The 19,875-nt window shown below is 36.5% G+C and overlaps 1 protein-coding gene across 1 annotated transcript in view; it reads right to left on the bottom strand.

Moving 5' to 3' along the window:
* The window catches only part of FSTL5 (follistatin like 5), a 736,076-nt gene that overhangs the window by 115,476 nt on the left and 600,725 nt on the right, over nt 1-19,875 (bottom strand). The window contains exon 11 of the mRNA XM_007529584.3: nt 7,812-7,838. Within this exon, the coding sequence (XP_007529646.1) occupies nt 7,812-7,838 (27 nt within the window). The remainder of the gene's footprint in view (nt 1-7,811; nt 7,839-19,875) is intronic.

Genomic DNA, 19,875 nt, shown 5'->3' with positions numbered 1-19,875 from the left:
TAAGGTAGGGCATAAGCTGAAATGTGCACTTATTGTGGCATACTGCTTCAAAGCAAAGGACTCTGGGGAAGGAGGGAGAGGAACAGGATGACGGAACAGTAGAGTCCTGGTGTTTTTCTTTTTTCTCTTTCTTTCTCCTTTTTTTTTTTTTTTTTTTTAAGAAATGCAGACTGCCACATGCAGTGCCTCATTTGGATGTGTCTGGAGTCTTGGAAGCTTGACTACCCTATGTTCTCCTACAAATGGACCTTGAGAGGTTGTGTGGAGGTTCTAGCAGAGGAGCACAGCTACTACTCGTAGACCCTAGACCAAACACGAGTCTGTCTCTATTCAGAAGGCTGTCCTCCTCCACGGAGCATGCAGATTCCAAGGGGGCGCACATGGAGTGGTGAGGGAGGAAGGGGACACCTGCCTAGCCAGCCAGATCAGCCAATCAATTTTGGCGATCAATGGGGTGACATCTGTTGCAGCCAGATGGCCCTAGTCCTACTCCTGGTGTTTCTATGAGACACCAAACAAATGTCGATGAGAAGCTGTGCGTGCCTATGTGTTAAACACTGTACTGTAAACCATTAACCCCCAAATAAAATACTTTTTTTCAGGTAAATTAAACTTTTCCCAAACAAAACATATTAGGGAGAGAGAGAGAGAGAGAGAGAGGATGAGAGAAAGGGGACTGAAAAGTGACTTACATATTGCTCACATGGTAGGTAGTCCTAGGAAAGGGTGAGCAAGCAAGGGAAGAGAGCCTCACATGGCTGAGGTCAGAGCCCAAGAGTCCAAACATGCTCAGGCTCTCACTTTTAAACCCTAACCCCCAAACTCCAATCATATTTTATAAGATGAAATTTAGTAACTGCCAGCCAGTACTTACATTTGTACATAAAGGAATCTAAAGTCTATATCCAACAGATAAAAACTTTAAAAATCTCGAGCCCCCACCTCCCCACCCACAGTGAAGCAGGTCTGCAGGTGTCTTTCTCTCCCCATCTCTGTCTTCCCCTCCTCTGTTGATGTCTCTGTCCTATCCAACAACAACAACAGCTATGACAACAATAACAATAACAACTGCAACAAGCGCAACAAGGGCAACAAAATGGGAAAAATGGTCTCCAGGAGCAGTGGATTCATAGTGCAGGCACTGAGCCCCAGTGATACTCTTGGAGGAAAAAAAAAAACTTAAAAAATCATCTGCTTTTGTGCAAAAAATTGATTTCTCACATCGAGCTTGCATGAAAACCTTAACGTAGATTGATGTGTGCTATAAATCTATGATTATCACTTCAGCACTGCTGGGTGCTGTGATTTATGCAACACAAGTGTGCTTCAGTGTGGGATCTGATTTTCAGCTTAGTCAGTGACATGCTATGCTTGTGGTTTATTGAAAAGCTCTTAACATTTCTGAATTAACATATGACTATGACCTCCATCAGCTGCTGCGAAATTATGCTCAACAATCAGGAATTTGAATGTATTTTAATCTGACAACTGCTCTAACTGCAGATTGTTTGCAAAGTTCTTCTCTCTCTCTCTCTCTGGCTTTTCTATATTTATCACTGGGTAGTTAACTGTTTACATTACAGATGTTGGCACTTGGGTAGAATTTTATCTCAACAAGATAGGTGTCTGTATAATATTCTCAATCTCAAATAGGACATGAAAGGCCCCATCTATCTCTCATTCTCCCTGCATCTTAACTAGAGTCCTTTATTTTACACCAAAACCAGCCCAAGTTTTATATTTCTCCTTTCTGTTCCTGTTTCTTAACATTGGAGAGTCTGTGGAGGCAAAGTTTCTTGATAAATATTTTGCCCCTTACACCTGTGGATATAATCACTATGTTGTCTGTGCACAATACTACCAGTGGGATTCCAGCATGTTTGCATTGCTTATATTTTTAGTTGTGTTTCCTCTAAACTCCACTTAAACCCTGTGAATCACTCTTTCAACCTGAGAGTTATTTTTGCTTATTAAAATATGAATCACATACGTTCATTTTTACAAAGCACACGTCATTATTCACATCACAAATCACTGAGGAATAGTTGATATTAATGTGTAAGATTTAGGTTTAGATTTTATTTTTATTACTTTTGGTGGGAATATGACTTCTTTGTGTTTGTGAGGTATAAATGTAAACAATATACTATATACAATATTAGTAAAAAATAAATAATAAAGAATAATATCTCTGGTATAGGATGAACTACTCTGAGATCACTTACGCCTCCCTGATTCACAGAGCTGTCTGTTGACTATTTTTCACTAGATATATTTTGTTTTTGCTTTTGCAACCATGATTATCTCTGAAATTTGGTGTCTGCAGGACTATACTATTTCAAACACTTGTATTTTTCTAGAAGGCAATAGATAAAGAGAGAAAGGAGAGTGGGGGAGGGAGGCAGGGACTGGGAGAGAGAGAGAGAGAGAGAGAGAGAGAGAGAGGAAACAGGGTAAACATGTACAGCATTCCTTTACTACCTGTGAAACTTCCCCTACTTCAGGTGGGTCCAGAGGTTTGAACCTGGGTCCTGGCACATAACATGTACATTCCACCTTGAAAGTCACTCAGACACTCTAGATGTAATTTTTTCATCAAATGTTTTACTTAGAATTTATAATATAATTCAAGAGATGAATATATGTGTTACTTTGGAAATTATCTGTTATAAAAGTGTGTGTGTGTATGTGTGTGTATGTGTGTGTTATAAATATACACAGAGTAAAGGGTGTTATATAATATCTGAAGGCAGAGGTGTATGGATGTGTGAAAACAAAAAACAGATTTTCATTAGTGTTATAAATGATCAGAAATTTATTACCTTGAGAAAAAGTGTTTGGCAAAGGGATTGTATTCATGGGAATAATCCCTGAAGGCAAACTTTAGATTAGCATTAAAATGAAGACTTTAAGGAGATGGGGTTATAGAGATGGTGAAAAATCCCTATCTCCCCAAGTCACAAGTCAAGAACAAGAAAACAAATGACCCCATCCAAAAACAGGGAGAGGACATGGACAGAATATTCACCACAGAAGAGATCCAAAAGGCAAGAAACAGATGAAAAAAAATGCTCCAAGACTTTGATTGTCAGAGAAATGCAAATAAAGACAACAATGAGATACCACGTCACTCCTGTGAGAATGTCACACATCAGAAAAGGAACTAGTGGGGGTTGTATTATTATGTGGAAAACTGAGAAATGTTATACATGTAAAAACTATTGTATTTACTATCTACTGTAAATCATTAATCCCTCAATAAAGAAATAATAATAAAAAAAATACCTGCCTCCCAAAGTCACCCTCCACACAGCAGCCTGCCAGGTCTCAGAGATATCTGGAACATGGTTAGAGTGGAACTAGAACTTGATGCTACCTTATATACTGTGTTCATATATACTTAGAAAATTGTCCTGACTGGTTTTGTAACAAAAATGGATACAAACCACTGGAATAGAATTGAGAGCCCAGAAATTCGTCACCTCAGGAAGGCCCAATGTTAGAGCAATGTAGAGCAAAAATTTGGACATTAAACCAAACACTATGAAATACACAGAACACTTGTCAGAACACTCTAGGATGTTTGTTTCAATTTTTGTGTGTGTGAAGAATCAACTCTAATAGCAAGGAAAACAAAAACAGAAATCAACCAGTGGGACTACATCAAACTGAAAAGTTCTGTATTCCCCAGAAGGAACCATCAGTAGAACAGAAAGAAACCTTAGTGAGTCACTGATCTATATATGTGATACATCAAAGGGAGAAAGGGGAGAAAGAGGAGGAGGAGGAGGAGAAGGAGGAAGAAAGAAAAAAAAACTATTTACTTTTTCTCTTAATACTGTGCTTCAAATGTATTTAAACCTGGAGAGTCCAGAGGGGTATAAGGCTGGTTCTTTCTACCATACAGGAAATTTAATATGTTTACTTATAAATAAAGCAATAATATAGTTATGTATATTTATTATTCTGATAGGTTTATATGTCCGAACTTTTTTTCTTCTTTTTGGGTGGGCAATATAACACAGAAAGATAAATATTATTCGTTGGATTTAGACAACTCAGAGGGAAATCATGACCATAGAATTTACTGATGTGCTATGGGAACATTTTTAGTCCGTCATTATTTTTCTATCTCAGTTTTGGACGTAAGAATCATACCTATGACATCTAGCTATTGTAAGAATTAAAGAAAATGAGAGAAAACCATTTTCAGAGTAACGGAATATAGGAAAATTTGAAGGAAAAGAAATATCATTATTTGTATGACAGGAATCTCTTTGTAACTTTTGTGGAGAAAAAAAATAAAATTGTTAAATGAAATTTGACTATAGTCCTCCTGTTTCTCTCATGGGTATATCATGAAATATGTTGCTAAATTTGAGTTTTTGTGATTTCAAAGTTCTAAGAATTTTATTACTCATGAAAGATCAACTTGACCTTCTATGGAAGCTTTTCTCCAAGTAGATATTCTCAGCAGCATCTGTAATATCAAAAAATATTTTCCACTGATACCAAAATGTAATCCTTATTTTTTCTTTCAGTCTGAGAATTAGAATCACAGTTTTCTGTGATACAGTGTTCTGTCAACTACCTGACATAATTACAATAGTCAATGCAAAGGCACACACAGGAATTCAGTGTTCGTTCTTCAGCAATACAACAGAAACATTTGCAAAAGTTCAAGTTATCTAAGTTTTCTCATTGTGCATTTAATAAAATATTAAAGCCAGTCCATTATTTATGGCTGTGCATAACAAGTTCATTATGGCAACTGCAAATATGTGAATATATATATATGCATTTTAATTCTTTTCTGGGTTCTGATTTCTAACATGGTAAATGTTAGTGGCTAGGAAAGTTTTCTGAGCTCTAAATAATATTGCAGATTGCAAAGGTGTCCTGAGTCCCCAAAAGCTTTATAACCATGTAGGTTTCAATTACAATTCTCTATTATGTTTTATTGTGCTGTAAATCAAATGTTCCTCACTTCAGTGACAGCTTCACTGCGCTAGTCACAGTCAAGAGTGAAATATAAGCAAGCTGCTTTTCTCTTTTTTTTTTCCTTCACTGGTGAAGACAGATACATGTAGTTTATACCTTTCAGGCCAATTGCTAATCTAGCTTAGGGCAATGATTCTAGAAAGTGACCTATTTTGTTTGTTTCCTCGTGAGCTTTCATTCTGTTTTGTTTTAATTTCTATATATAGAAAGGACACAAGTAAGTAATATTTGCAGTCTCATTATGAAAAGCTGTTTCCCAGAGGATTTTCTAATCAAATCAGGTCTTTTAATACATGAAAAGAACTCAAAAGAACACAGACAGGAGGAACATTCTTGTCTCATTCCCTTGAGAAGAGGAAGCTGCTAAAATAGTGGAGTAGGCTGACAAGTTAGTGATTATTGAAACTTGATTATAATAAGCACATAACTTATCCTGCATGGTATACAATTACATGATCTGTACCACCAAGAACATTTGATTTACTTCTGATTATTGGAGTGTTAAATCATGAAAAAGTGTTCTGTGGCACTATTTGTTTTCCTCTGACTTTGCTTTCTATTATTTTACTATTTAAACTGGGATCAATAGCAAAATAGAACTCTTTGAAACAGTGACTTGATAGCCAGTCAAGAATGACTCAATACATTTTGGTGTTCAAGTCATTTTATTTAAGATGCAGTGATTATATTAGTTCGCTGGTTACAGTGTTTTGTTCAGTGTTGTTTTGTGATAACACCCTGGATAAGAAAAAGAACAATTCCGTGAAATACCGTGGATTTTGTTCATATTCCCTATCCCTGTCTACTTAGACATGTAGACATGTCTCCATCGTCTCATTCTCCATGACTGCATGTGTGAAGAAATGGATAAACCAGTGTAGTGTGTTGTGGTCCAGGAGGTGGCGCAGTGGATAAACCACTGGATTCTCAATTATGAAGTGCCAAATTCAATCCCCGGCAGCACGTGTACCAGAATGATGTCTGGTTCTTTCTCTCTGCCTATCTTTCTCATAAATAAATTCTTAAAAAAACAAGTGTAATGTGTTTGTGTATATGTGAATGCATATGTGGGTGTTCTGTGATAGAAGCACATCCTATCCATGCTCTGTTCCTACACTGTCAAGAGAAACTAGTTACACGCAGACCAACCTGGAATGAATGGGTTGTATAATGAATGACTACAAGTTATTATAAAGTATTAAACATGTTTCCACTCTTTATCTGGAAGTTTGGTAATGTTTAAGTAGAATATGTTTGGGAACCTATCTATCGTTTGCTTATCCTGATGGCAAATTCAGTTGTTCTTAAAGTAGCAGTATCTTAGAATCTATAACCAGCAGTAAATAAAGAGTTATTATATTATTTTCCATTTTAATTGTTAATGCATTTTGTGGGCTTTTCTCACTTTTTCATTGCAAAGGATAAAAAATATAGAGATATATTTTAGGTATATTCCAGGGGGCCCATGACTTTACTAGTTTTTGCCTTCACCTGATATCTAATATGCAGGTGGGCCCAGGTTATTGTCTGGGGAGATGGTATCACAGTTGGAAAAAGGACTAGAATCCCAGAGGGATGAAGAATAGGAAGGATCTCAAGGGAGGGGATTGGATATGGAGTTCTGGTGGTGAGAATTTTGTGGAATTTACCCCTCTTACCCTATGGTCTTGTCAATATTTCGATTTTATAAATAAAAACTTTTAAAAATGTAAATATATATATATATATTATAGAGATGAGAATAGGCAATCCACATTGTATTTCTCCTTTTTTTATAAATTGGTGTCATTGGGGTTTGAAGGATATCAGATTTCAACAGTCTATACAACGACTCCATTTTGGGTGAATAGTTTCTTTTTAACATTTTTTAAATATTTATTTATTTTCCCTTTTGTTGCCCTTGCTGTTTTTTATTGTTGTTGTAGTTATTATTGTTGTTGTTATTTATGTCATTGTTAGATAGGACAGAGAAAAATGGAGAGAGAAGGGGGAGACAGAGAAGAAGAGAGAAAGATAGACACCTGCAGACCTGCTTCATTGTCTGTGAAGCTACTCCTCTGCAGGTGGGGAGCCGGGGGCTTGAACTGGGATCCTTGAGCTGGTCCTTACGCTTTGTGCCACCTGTGCTTAACCCATTGTTCTACCGCCCAACTCCCTTTTTTTTTATTTTTATAGTGAGTGGTAGAGACAGAGAGGATAGGAGGTACCTGCAGCACTGCCCCACCATTCATGAAGCTTCTCCCCTAATGGGGGACTAGGTGTTTGAGGCTGGCCTTCCTACATGATAACTTGTGTGCTTTACCAGAGTAGGCCAGCTCCCAAGGTTTATTTTATAAATTGTGTTTAAGATTGATTTTTATTTCTCTACATTAATTTTCTAAATTATCTTTTATTATCTTTATTTATTTGATAGAGACAGCCAGAAATCAAGAGGGTAATAAAGAGGAAGAGAGACAGAGAGACACCTGCAGCATTACTTCACCACTTGCAAAGCTTTCCTCCTGCAGGTGGAGACCAGGGGCTCAAACCTGGGCCCTTGCATACTGTAACATGTGTGTTCAACCAGGTGTGCCACCACCGGCCCCTACATTAACTTTATTCTCTCAATCTCAATATACTGCCATGCAAATTCAATGTTATGTCCCATTAATGAAAATATAATGAGTGATTAATAGGCTTCCACAAGAATACTAAACTATAATTAGATAAAATATCAAATAAAAAACCAATATGATAATAAAATTATAGTTAACAAGTCTATTGAAAATTGAGTAAAATCACTACAATTCTAAAATAATTGAATTTAGTACCTTCTTCTCTCCATAATATGTTAGCAACTGCAGCATGGCAAGAGGAAAGAAAGAGAAAGATAAATCAGTAAAGAAAACTTGAGTTACACAGTAACACAGTAACTGTGAGATAGTTAACAATTGCTAGGTTAGACTATGTGCATAGAAGTACTGACAGAAAATATGAAAAATTATTTTAAACTAGAAAGACAGTCAAATATAGGGACTAGCTATATGTTAAATGCTTGGACCACTTCGTGAAATAGCCAATTTGGGGAGGTAAGCTTTTGTTAATAAAGATCATTTTATGCATCACTGAAAAGAAATGAATTAAGTTAATTTTATTGTAATACACCATTAGAACAATAACTTGTATTTAATCTATTTATTTATTTGGTAGCATACTTAAATGTTAGTAATATAAAAAGATATCTTTTAAAAATTCTCAATGATAGCTATATTTAATATTAAAACATAATGTGGTATCTTCCTGAACAGGAAGAGTTCTTGTCAGTACAGAAATTGGCATGTAATGGTAAATAATATTAAGTAGTGAATGCTTTCACCTTTAAATCAAACATAGTAAATCAAACACCTCTTGCTCATTTCAGTGCACAATAAAGAATTACAATGACCTGTCAACACCCATGTTCAGCGTGGAAGCAATTATAGAAGCCAGACCTTCCACTTTCTGCATCCCACAAGGATCCTGGGTCCATACTCCCAGAAGGCTAAAGAATAGGAAAGCTATCAGGGAACGGGATGGGATACAGAGTTCTGGTGGTGGGAATTGTGTGAAATTGTACCCCTCTTATCCTATGGTTTAGTCAATGTTTCCTTTTCATAAATAAAATTTTTAAAGATTATAATGAATTGTTTATGTAATAAGTTTACCAAATATTGTATAGGTACAAAATCAATCAATAGCTTAAAATATTATACAGAAATATAAAAACACAACCAGTAATATTCCCAAAATAAGTACTTCTTCACTAAGTTGCCTAAATTTTTCATTTTTAAATCAAAGCAATAGAAATGCAAAGAACATGTAGATTCATGAAAATTATCACAGACAACTAATTACTCTCTGCATAAGATAGTCACGTTAAATCTTAGTTATTTCTTTTAACTTGAACACCTCCACCCCCCTGCAGCCAATTCCCCTGACACATAGTGAATACAGCAAAGTTAAGATGTATCTGACATGCCCAGCTGGAGACTTACTATCCAAATTGTACATATTTCAGAAGCTTCTATAATTAAAACTAAATAAATGCTTACAGAGTAAAGATTGTGCTCTGAATCAAAAGTACTTATCCAAATGTGCTTTTATGACCCTTGCATACATTCATCAGATTTTGCGATGCTATTCTATTTTCCTGCAGTGTACTTTGAGAAAATAAAAAACAAAGTTTTATTCATTAGATGGAAAGGATAATAGATTGGCAAGGAGGATACTACAGCCATGTTACAAGTGTAATCTAATAAAATTCAGATTCAGTGACAAAAGACAAGACAAAATAAGATTTTAAGTCTAACCAGAACACTTCATTTAACTTTTTCTTAGTTGTCCTGTAGTACTCAGCTTAACTTTGCATCTATCATTTGTATCTATAGTTTGGGTGCAAAAGCTGAGACTAAATGAATTTTTGCTCTCTCTTTATGTAATCTTGTGAAAGATCCCTTAACACACCATAAATATTCTGTTCTGAAATTTGAAATATATAGTTGGACAATAACCTCTAAGTTGCATATTTTCAGCAATTGAACACTTATTCATAACAAAACAGATGTAAAATTATTTCTGAACATCACTTGTCAAGAACTCCCAGAGGTCTGACTCTAAAGTAACAGCTAACAGCACTAACTTTCCTCCAAACAAATAAAAATCAGTAACTATTAAACTTAAAAAACCTCATCAAACTACAGTTGAGACATCTGTAGCAACACTGCAGCATCAGGTAAATGTTTGTACACAGGGTGAGAAGGGTTGAAAGACTGAGAACAAACACATAGATGTTGAGGGCACAAACTGAAGACAGAGTCATTTTGTTTAAACACATTAGTCATAGCATACATAGTGCTGAGTGTGGGGGGGGGACCTTGGGAATTTTACTTAGAGTATTAAACTTCTGAAAAGACACACCACAGAGGGGCCGGCTGTGGCACACATGTTACAATTCACAAGGAACCAGGTTTGAGTCTCCAGTCCCAACCTTCAGGGGGAAAGATTCACAGTTGGTGAAGCAGAGCTGCAGGTGTCTCTCTGCTGTCCTCTCTATCTCCTCTTACATCTCAATTTCTGGCTATCTCTACCCAGTAAATAAATAAAGATTTAAAAAAGAAGATGAAGAAAGAAAAAAGAAAAGGAAAAGGCACATAGCAGTGGCAGGGGGACTAGCTGAACAAAAGCTATCTAGTCTGTCCACAAATTAAGGCAGATATAAAGAAAGGTAAATTGTAGCAGCTGGCAGCTAAAAAGTAAATTAAGCCTTCCCTCCATGAACACAACTGCCACCATGAAGCAAACTCAAAAGCTTGGATTTAGGCCAAAATTTTATGGATAAACCACATATATACACCACATGGAGTTGTAGAAACAATTCAAGGAAATAACAAGAAACAAAAGCCCTGCCCCTATCCTCCACCACCCAATATGTAAGCAAAGCAAAATCCAGTAATCACAACAATGTGCTGCTCCAGCAATAACCAGCACACTAAATGCATAAACAGTAGAGAATCTGTAAAATCAAAATCCAAAATATGATAAATCATATGGATATAAATAAAATAGAAAGACCTCAGGAAATTATAGACATAGAGGGACTATCAGAATAAAACTATAGAAAACTCATTATGACAGCTATCCAAGAATCTAAGCAGAGTATGTAGGAGGACATTCGAGAGTTGAGAGAAAACTTCACTCAAGAGTTAGTAAACACAAAAGAAAACCTCTGAACAAAGTTCTCTAAGAAATCAGAAAACAAATTAAAGAAAAACTTCAGAGTTCAGGAAGTGCAGGGAAATTGTGAAGATGTGGTAGAGCTTGGCAGGGCTTGACCTGAGGGGCAGGCATCCATCCTGTCAGTCTCTCTCTCTCTCTCTCTTTCTACTGAGAGGTCAAGTGAGGAGGGGCATGAGACCCCCCAAGGTTTGCCTCATCTTATCAGACTCCCTGCCTCACAAAGCACCCTACATTTTTCTGCCTCCAGGAGCCCAGCATTCCTGAAAAACATTAAGCCAGCTCCCCCTGCCCCACCCTGCATTCCTTGATACTATGGTACCACATGGTTTAATCAGGTGTGCTACTGCCTGACTCTGGGGTGCTCAGATGAATAAAGATTTGAATTGCCTCGAAGCCATGAGCTTGGTTCCTGGGCCATTTCTCTCTCATGTCGCTAGCCCAACAAGTAAGCAGTTAAGAAGTATGAAAAGAAAAACTGCCAACAGAATTGCAGAGTATGCAATACACTTCTAGTGCAGTACAACCTAGGTAGAAGGCTTGAGAAGTAGATTTACTCATGCAGAAGAAATTTATATATATAAGATAAAATATATATTTAGCTCACTCTTTTAATTTAAAGATGAGGGGGAGGAAAGGCTTAGAAAGAATGAAACAACTCTCTGTGGAATTTCATACGTCATCAAATGGTTGAGTGAAATAGTGATAAGATTTCCTGAGGAAGAGGACAGAGTGAAGGGGACAGAGACTATACTTAAGGAAATTATACCTGAGAATTTCCCTCATTTAGCCAATCCTCAGAATATATGAATCCAGGAAGCAGAGCATACACCCAGATACATGAATGCAAAACGACAAACACCAAGCACCAAGGTACATCTCTGTAAAATTTTATATATAAAAAAAATGACATGAAAAAAATTGCAGGCTAGTACAGAAAGGAAAAAAAGTAACATACAAAGGTAGAGTTAGAGACTCTGACCGAACATTTGTTCACAAATCCTAAAGGCAAAGAGAGAGTGGAATGACATTTTCAAAGTTCTAAAAGATAGGGAATCTAGCCATGGATCTTGTATACTGCAAAATTATCTTTTGAAGGGCCAGGTGGCGGCATATCTAGCGAAGCACACACATTACAGTGTGCAAAGGCCCAGGTTCAAGCCTCCTGGTCCCCATCTGCAGGGGGAAAACTTCACACGTGGTGAAAAAGTGCTGTATGTGTCTCTCTATTTCCCTCCTCTAAATTTCTCTCTGTCTTTAATAATAAATAAATAATAAAACACCACTTAAATATACATATTTTAAATATAAATGAAGGTCTTCTCTACTATTCAAAAGCTAAAGGAATTTTCCACCACCAATCCCACCTTGTAAGAATTACTTAGGGGCCAGGTGGTGGTGTAACTGGTTAAGTGCACATATCACAGTGTGCAAGCACGTGAGTTCAAGCTCCTGGTCCCCATCTGCAGGGGGAAAACTTCATGAATGGTGAAGCAGGTCAGTGGGTGTCTCTCTCCCTCTATCTCCTCCTCCCCTCTCAATTTCTCTCTGTCTCTGTCCAATAATAAATAAATAAATAAATATTTTTAAAAAGAATTAAAGGGGTCGCAGAAGAAAAGAAGCAAATGAATGCACATTCTAAATAAGATGAATAGCCTTAGACTAGAATTAAGACTACACTAAGAACATAATAAAAATAATGAAGAAGCATAATTTAGTAAAGAGGAGGAAACTATACTTACAGTAACCACTGCAAAAACAAGGAACAGAGATCTATAAAATACAAGACAAATCAGTGAGGAACTCATCACAGAACACTCGTTTATAATAAAGCCCTCAAGAAACTGGGCATAGAAGCAAAATTGCTCAATGTAATGAAGGCTATATATGATGGACCCATAGCTACATCACATTCAATAGGAAGCCTTCAGCTCCACTGCTCTGGTGAGAACTTTCCTAGTTCATAGGACTCCTCACAAACTTCCTATTTCACTTAACTCAATCACTCTAAGACTATCCTTGTCAGATAAAGTAAGGACTACAAAATCTGGATAAGGGTAAGAGGCTGGAATACTCCAATGATGGCTCTTTTGGTCATTACCAGGCCACCTCATCATCCAGGGCCCAAGTCGGGGAAGCCTGGGAATTACCATATAGATATGATGGACCTAGACCTCTGGAAGATCCCTCTTTCCACCATCATTGGTCATCTTTATCAGGAACAGCATCATAAACCTGCTTGTGGTCCTCTCCCAGACTTTGCCTTTCATGTGGAACAACAATGGTAGGATTGCCCCACTCCCTGAAGGACTGGGTCAACATACTCTGCCACTTGAGGAAGACTGGTCCTGAAATTAGTGCAGCCTAGAATGTTGCTAGCCATGACTTTGCCTGTATTTCTTGGTGTGTCTTCTTCTGATCCCTTACACTGCTATACTGCCTCTGTTGGTCTTAACTAAATCTAGAAGAATGCCCTAAAGAAGATACCAAAAATCCTCTAATCAAATATTACATAGGTCTAGACACTCTTCTCTCCTACCTCTTATTTCATTTCCTTATGTCACTATAACTACTCAACTAACTATACAAGAAAAAAATAGGTAAAATTTAGTCTTCCATCTTTTAATGTCTCCTGAGATGACATCAGTATTGCTGTCATCCCTTGACAATCTTTAGAAGAAACACTGTATATAATTGGCCAAGAAATATACTGGGGGAAATATATAGATAGATACATAAAGATTTAGATACAGATGTAGATATAGACTATAGATATAGATATTGTAAAAGGCAATTATTGGCCCTATGACTACATTTACTAGAATTATAAAACAAGTAAAACAAAGGTTAATTTAGACTCCAACTAAATCCTAGGTCAAGTTCCTCCCAAATGTGAGGCCAGACCCTATAAATCTAATACCAGCTTGGATACAACAAATGATATTCAATGTTTTAACAAATGGAAGAAAGTCTAAGCTCCTCAAAGAAGGGGCTATAAAAGTTGGGAAAAGGCATGAGACTGGCTCACTGAATGATGGCCATTTTGGCCACTATCAGGTCACCTCATCATTGGGGTCCTAATTAGTGAATCCTTGGATTTTCACATAGAATTGTCAGCCTAGACCTCTATCTCTCTACCCTCACTGGACACTTCCATCAGGAACATCATCATAAGCACTTTTAGGGACCTCTACAGCACATTACCCTCACTACAAATGAGCAATGGTATGTGTTCCCCCCCTCTCTGAAGGGAAGCTGAGTCATCCTACTCTTCCACTTACGTTAGACTGGTCCTGAAATAAGTGCAGCCTAGAATGTTCTCAGCTGTGACCAAGGACTATAAGCTCAGAGATCAGTAAGCATATGTTATATCTGCTCCTGTGTTAAATATGAGTTGATATGGCTGTTGGGTCAGATGAATATAGTAAACAGTTAACTTAATTCATAAAATTTCTTCAAGTTTGGGAGCTACTCTGTGTCCTAATCTGGCTTTCTAGTTATTTTTTAAACTCTGACACACTCTTATCAGACAATATTTCTTGTCCACCTCCAAAGATTACTAGTCAGCCAAAGATTACTCAAGCCACTAGTAGCATATCTAAAACAGACTTCTTAGCTTCTTTCCACCTATCCTCATCTGCTCTATTCATATTTTTTAGTTTCTGCTAATTAAATGTTTTGTTCTGCTTTATATCTTACTGCTTTTCAGCCACCAAGTAGCAGATGCTACTGTGATTCCATCCTGACTTCCCTGGGCTGATGGCCTCACCAATGTGTCCCTAAACATCACCTCCCCAGAGTCCTACCTGACTAGGGAAAGGTAGAAACAGGCTAGGGGGTTGGATCAACCTGCTAATGTTTATGTCCAGTGGAGAAGCAATCACAGAAGCAAGAACTGCCACCTTCTGCACCTCAAAAATAATTTTTGTCCACACTTGATAGGGGAAGATGACCAGAGGTCTCTGAACCCAAATTCCACCAGGATGCAACACTTGTCACAAGAAATCTTGTTTGTATATCATCAGTGAAAGGGTACCATCTCGAAAACATAAGAAAAAGTCAGGAACTGTTTTCCTTATCTCAGAGAAAAGAAAATGAAGGATCCTTGTAAGTAGTATTAGATGGAGGTATGACTTAAAATGGAAGTGAAGGCAGGACCACAGAAAAAATGTGGAAAAATATATGTAATCAAACCATATCTGTGATCTTGGTAAAACTATCGCAGTTTCCAATGGAAGGGATAGGGATACAGAATTCTGGTGACGGGAGTGGTGTGGAATTATACTCATATTATCTTATCATATTGTAAATCAATATTAAATCATTAAAAATAAAAAGGGAAGGTCATTTGGAAGTAGTAGCAGGTATAAATGTGGCTTAGAATGGAAGGGAAAGGAGGGATGTAGACAGAAGAGCAAAAAAAAAAATACAGACAGGTATAGATAGATGATAGATAGATAGACAAATAGATAGATGTAGATAGATATAGATATAGGTAGAGGTAGAGGTAGAGGTAAAAGTAGATATAGAGATGGAGATGGAGATGGAGATGGAGTTGGAGAGGGAGAGGGAGAGGGAGAGGGAGAGGGAGAGGGAGAGGGAGAGGGAGAGGGAGATAGAGATATATAAAGTCAACCCTTTTCTTTGACCTTAAGAGAACTATTGCAGTTTCCACTGAAGGGCAATGTGGACACAGAACTCTGGTGGTGGGAATGATGTAGAATTATACTCTTACTATCATATAATTTTGTAAATTATTACTAAATAACTAATAAAAATTTAATATAGATGGCACCTGTCTTACGTTTTAAAGGAATGTCCTAATTTGTAAGATGTATTTATTTATTTGACTGGACAGAGAGAAATTGAGTGAGGAAGGCAAGATAAAGAAGGAGGGTAACGAGAGAAACAGCTGCAGCACTGCTTCATTTTTAGTGAAGCTTCCGCCCTGCAGCAGGCGGGCGGTCTGGGAAATTGAACCCAGGTCTTTATTTAAAAAATTTTTTAAAAAGAAAGGAGGAGAAGGCAAGACCATAAAAAGGGGGCAAATATATACAAATATAGACAGATAGTTCTAGAAATAATAGTTACCCTCTATCCGCAACCTTGGGAGAACTACTGTAGCTTACAATAAGGGAATGGGGATATAGAAATGTGGTGGTAGGAATGATATGGAATTATACCCCTCTTATTTCATAATTTGGTAAATTGATATTAAGTCACTAATAAAATTAAATTCTAAATAAAGCGATTAAAGAGACAGTGGAAATCAAACCTCTTACACCTTTCTGCTTCATTCCACTTATAATCAGTTCCTAAATTTTAACTGTATGGGCAGGCAGAGAACAATAGAGCACACAGATGTTTTTATTCACTTATAATTTTTTTTATACAAAACTGACAAAAATGTGTGGCATAAAGTAGACTTCATAAAACTCAAAGAAGACACTTCACTTCAAATCAAGATGAGATTTAAGTCACACCTGAAAATATGGACATCTGAAGGGCATAGTTGTTTTATTAATTCTTTAAATGTTTGTTATACTTATTTTGCCACCAGAGTTATCACTGCCATTCATTACCTGCAAAATCTTATTTCCAACTCTGACACCATCTTCCCAGACAGCGCCTTTGGCCAACCTGCATGTTAGCTGTCAGACTCAAGCAAAACTTAGTAAAGTCATGAGACCCTTGCAATATACCTAAAATAGACCTACTAAGTTTTTCCAAAATGGAGACCCCCAAATCTAAACAGCTGTAGTCTTTAGATTCCAGATTACTAAACAATTTGTTATGCTTTTTACCTTAATGCTTTTTCAGCTACCAAGTTGCTACCATGATACAAGCTAGATGGATGACCTCACCAATGTGCCCTAGATCCCTACCTCCTCAGAGCTCTGCCCAACTAGGGAAAGAAAGAAACAGCCTGGATTGAAAAAAGAAAGGAAGGAAGGAAAAAAGGAAGGGAGGGAGGGAGGCAGGAAGGAGGGATGGAGGGAGGGATGGAGGAAGGAAAAAAGGAAGGAAGAAAGGAAGGAAGGAGGGAGGGAGGGAGGGAGGGAGGAAAGGAAGAGAGATCTGTCAATAGGATCGACCTGTCAATGCCCATGTCCAGTGGAGAAGCAATTACAGAAGTCAAACCTTCCACCTTCTGCACCCCATGATGATCCTGGGTCCATGCTCCCAGAAAGATAAAGAATAGGAAAGCTTTCAAAGGAGGGGATGGGATACAGAACTCTGGTGGTGGGAACTGTGTGGAATTGTACACCTTTTATCCTATGGTCTTGTGGACCATTATTAAATCAATTAAAAATTGACTCATCGTTTCTGGTACCCTTTTATTGTTCCATTTCTTTTGACAGATTATGAGAAACAGTAAGATAAGTAGACAGCAGGAGAGAAGTAGAGACACCTGCAATAGTGTTTCACTATTCATGACCCACCCCGACCAGCACCCCTCTCTACTGGGCATCTAGGGTCGAACTTGAGCTCTCATGCATGGTAACGTGCACTCTACTAGGTGATCCACCACCCAACCCCATGCACACTATTTTCTAGCTGAATTCCTATATTAGGAGGCTCTTAAGAAAATTGTGGAGTCATGATAAATTCACTCTTCACTGAACTCAAGTGCATAGGGTTTTTTTTTTTTTTTTTTTTGCAAAGAATTCACCAAGTTTAAGACCTCTGGAGTTATAAATTCTTAAAGTGAGTTCTAACATTTTATCTTAAACACCAGCAATAAAACATCAGTATCCTGAAGTTCTGAAAGTCTCATACAGATTTTAAATCCCATAGTTATGAAATTATTTAATCTGCATGCCTGAAGTAATATAAAAAAAAACATCACCATTGTCTTTCATTAAAAAAAAAAAAGGTCAATTGGAATTCTGGAGTAGGAAATAAAATACTGATATTTTATTAAAGGTATATAATGCTTTGCAGACAAATTCGGACAATAAATACAAAGAGCAAAGTCTTGAGTCTTGTTTTGCTTTGTCAATAAAAAAAATGCTTGATTGTTTGTGATTGCTGTAAGCGTGACAATTTGATGACATTCAGAGCACCTAGCTTGTTAGATAACAAGGCTCTGCTATTGTGCAAAAATGGCAGTGCATTAGAAATCAATATATTTGGGAGTTGGCAGTAGCACAGAGGGTTAAGCGCACATGGTGCTAAGCAAGGACTGGCGCAAGGATCCCAGTTGGAGCCCCTGGCTCCCCCCTCTACAGGGAAGTCACTTCACAGGTGGTGAAGCAGGTCTGCAGGTGTCTGTCTTTCTCTTCCCCTCTTTGTCTTCCCCTCTTCTTGCCATTTCTCTCTGTCCTGTCTAACAATGATATCAATAACAACAGCAATAAAAAAGGGCAACAAAAGGGAAAATAAATAAATATTTAAAAAAATTAAGAAATAAATATATTTAATGACTTTGAAAAGGGTATTATTTTTAAAACATAGACTTCAGATATGGAAATCACAAGGCAGATAATTGCAACATGTTTTGGGTCAACTGATGAAAAGATTTATTGAACAAATGTGACAATGTCAGTGGACAAATTGAGAGCATGAATGTTAGAATTTGTGATAAATAATAAAAGCTCATAAAATAATAAATACTTATCAAGCATGGTTAACCTCTACATGAGTCTGATTATCACAAGTCCATTTCATTTCATGATGAGCTTATTAATATGTAAATGCCTGTGACAGAGTTTCTTTTTTAGAGTTTTCAAAAGAATTATAAATTGTTCACTATAATTTAAAATATTTGGCATATTTTCTCTGTTGAATAATACTCATTCAAAGTTAAATATAAACTGGGTCTCATTTGTGATTTATTTAAACCTCCCCCCAAAAATAGTTGCACTTATTTGATTCTGTGTATTATAGAACTCTCCTAAATATCAGAATTAAAGTATTATACTAACTATAATCACCACACCTATCTTTAATAATTCCATTATCCTATAATTATACATAGTTTACATTCATTAAGGGAAATAAGTTGAACAATGGTTGCTGCATATAACGTAATCTATACCTGTTTATAGAAAAATGCTATTCATTGATTTATTAGTTTCTGTAGCCATTAATGTGATCCAATGTAAATGATCTCATTAACTCTGCCCAACTGTGTTTTTTTTTTCTGAAGTATTGTCTTTATTTTTCACAAACACAAACTAGAGGCCCAGCCGTGGTGCACACAGTAGAGCGCACATCTTAAATGCACAAGGACTATGATTCAAGTCCTCAGACTCCATCTTAAGGACCGAATCCCTGGGAGCAATGGAGGAGAGCTGTAAGTATCTCTCTCTTTCATTCTCTATCTTCCTCACCCCTCTCAATTTATCTTTGTCTCTATACAAAATAAATAAGTAAAATAAAATATTAGTAGAAAGTAAATTAAATTGAGAGAGATTAATTTGTCATATGATCACATTAATATTTGACATATAGAGAACCAAAACAAAAAAAAACAGCAAAAAATAATTCTTGAAGTCTGCAAAAAAAAAAATAGTGTTTGCTAGAATGTAAGAAGAAGGGGTGGTAGGAGTGAAGGAAGGTAAAAGCCATGTTGATAGTGTGGTTACTACTGAATTTTCCTAATGGGTGTGGTGAGTCTGATATGCATATAGAAAAGTGAGACTGTAGTCCTTAGATTTTACTGTACTGTAGAACAATGGAAAATCCATAGAACATAATTTAAAAGTAGTCTATTTAGCAAACAAGAAACGTTGTTCTACATAGCTAGAATGCTTTTAATTTTAAACTTTGTGGTGTCGTATTCTAAAAAGGTCAAATTTTAAAGATTCCTTCCTCTACATATAAAATAAGTAAATACTTCAAAATTATTTACACAGCTTATTAATAGATATAGATTGCTACATCTTGTTACCTTTCTAGATTTGTATTTTGCAAAGTATATTCATTGCATTTTTATAATACTTAAGTATTGTACATTCATAAAAATTTTCTTTATTTGAGTAATGTTACAAAATCTAGACAAGTTAAAATGTTCTTTTAAAGAAACTTATGATTAATTTTGGTGATATTATTCAACTAATATTAATTTACTGAAGTTAACTCTACAGTAAAAACATTAATATCCAGTTGTTTCAAACA

The sequence above is a fragment of the Erinaceus europaeus genome, chromosome 19 (genome assembly GCF_950295315.1).
Source record: "Erinaceus europaeus chromosome 19, mEriEur2.1, whole genome shotgun sequence".
Classification (NCBI taxonomy): Eukaryota; Metazoa; Chordata; class Mammalia; order Eulipotyphla; family Erinaceidae; genus Erinaceus; species Erinaceus europaeus.
This window is presented reverse-complemented; position numbering and strand designations above follow the sequence as displayed.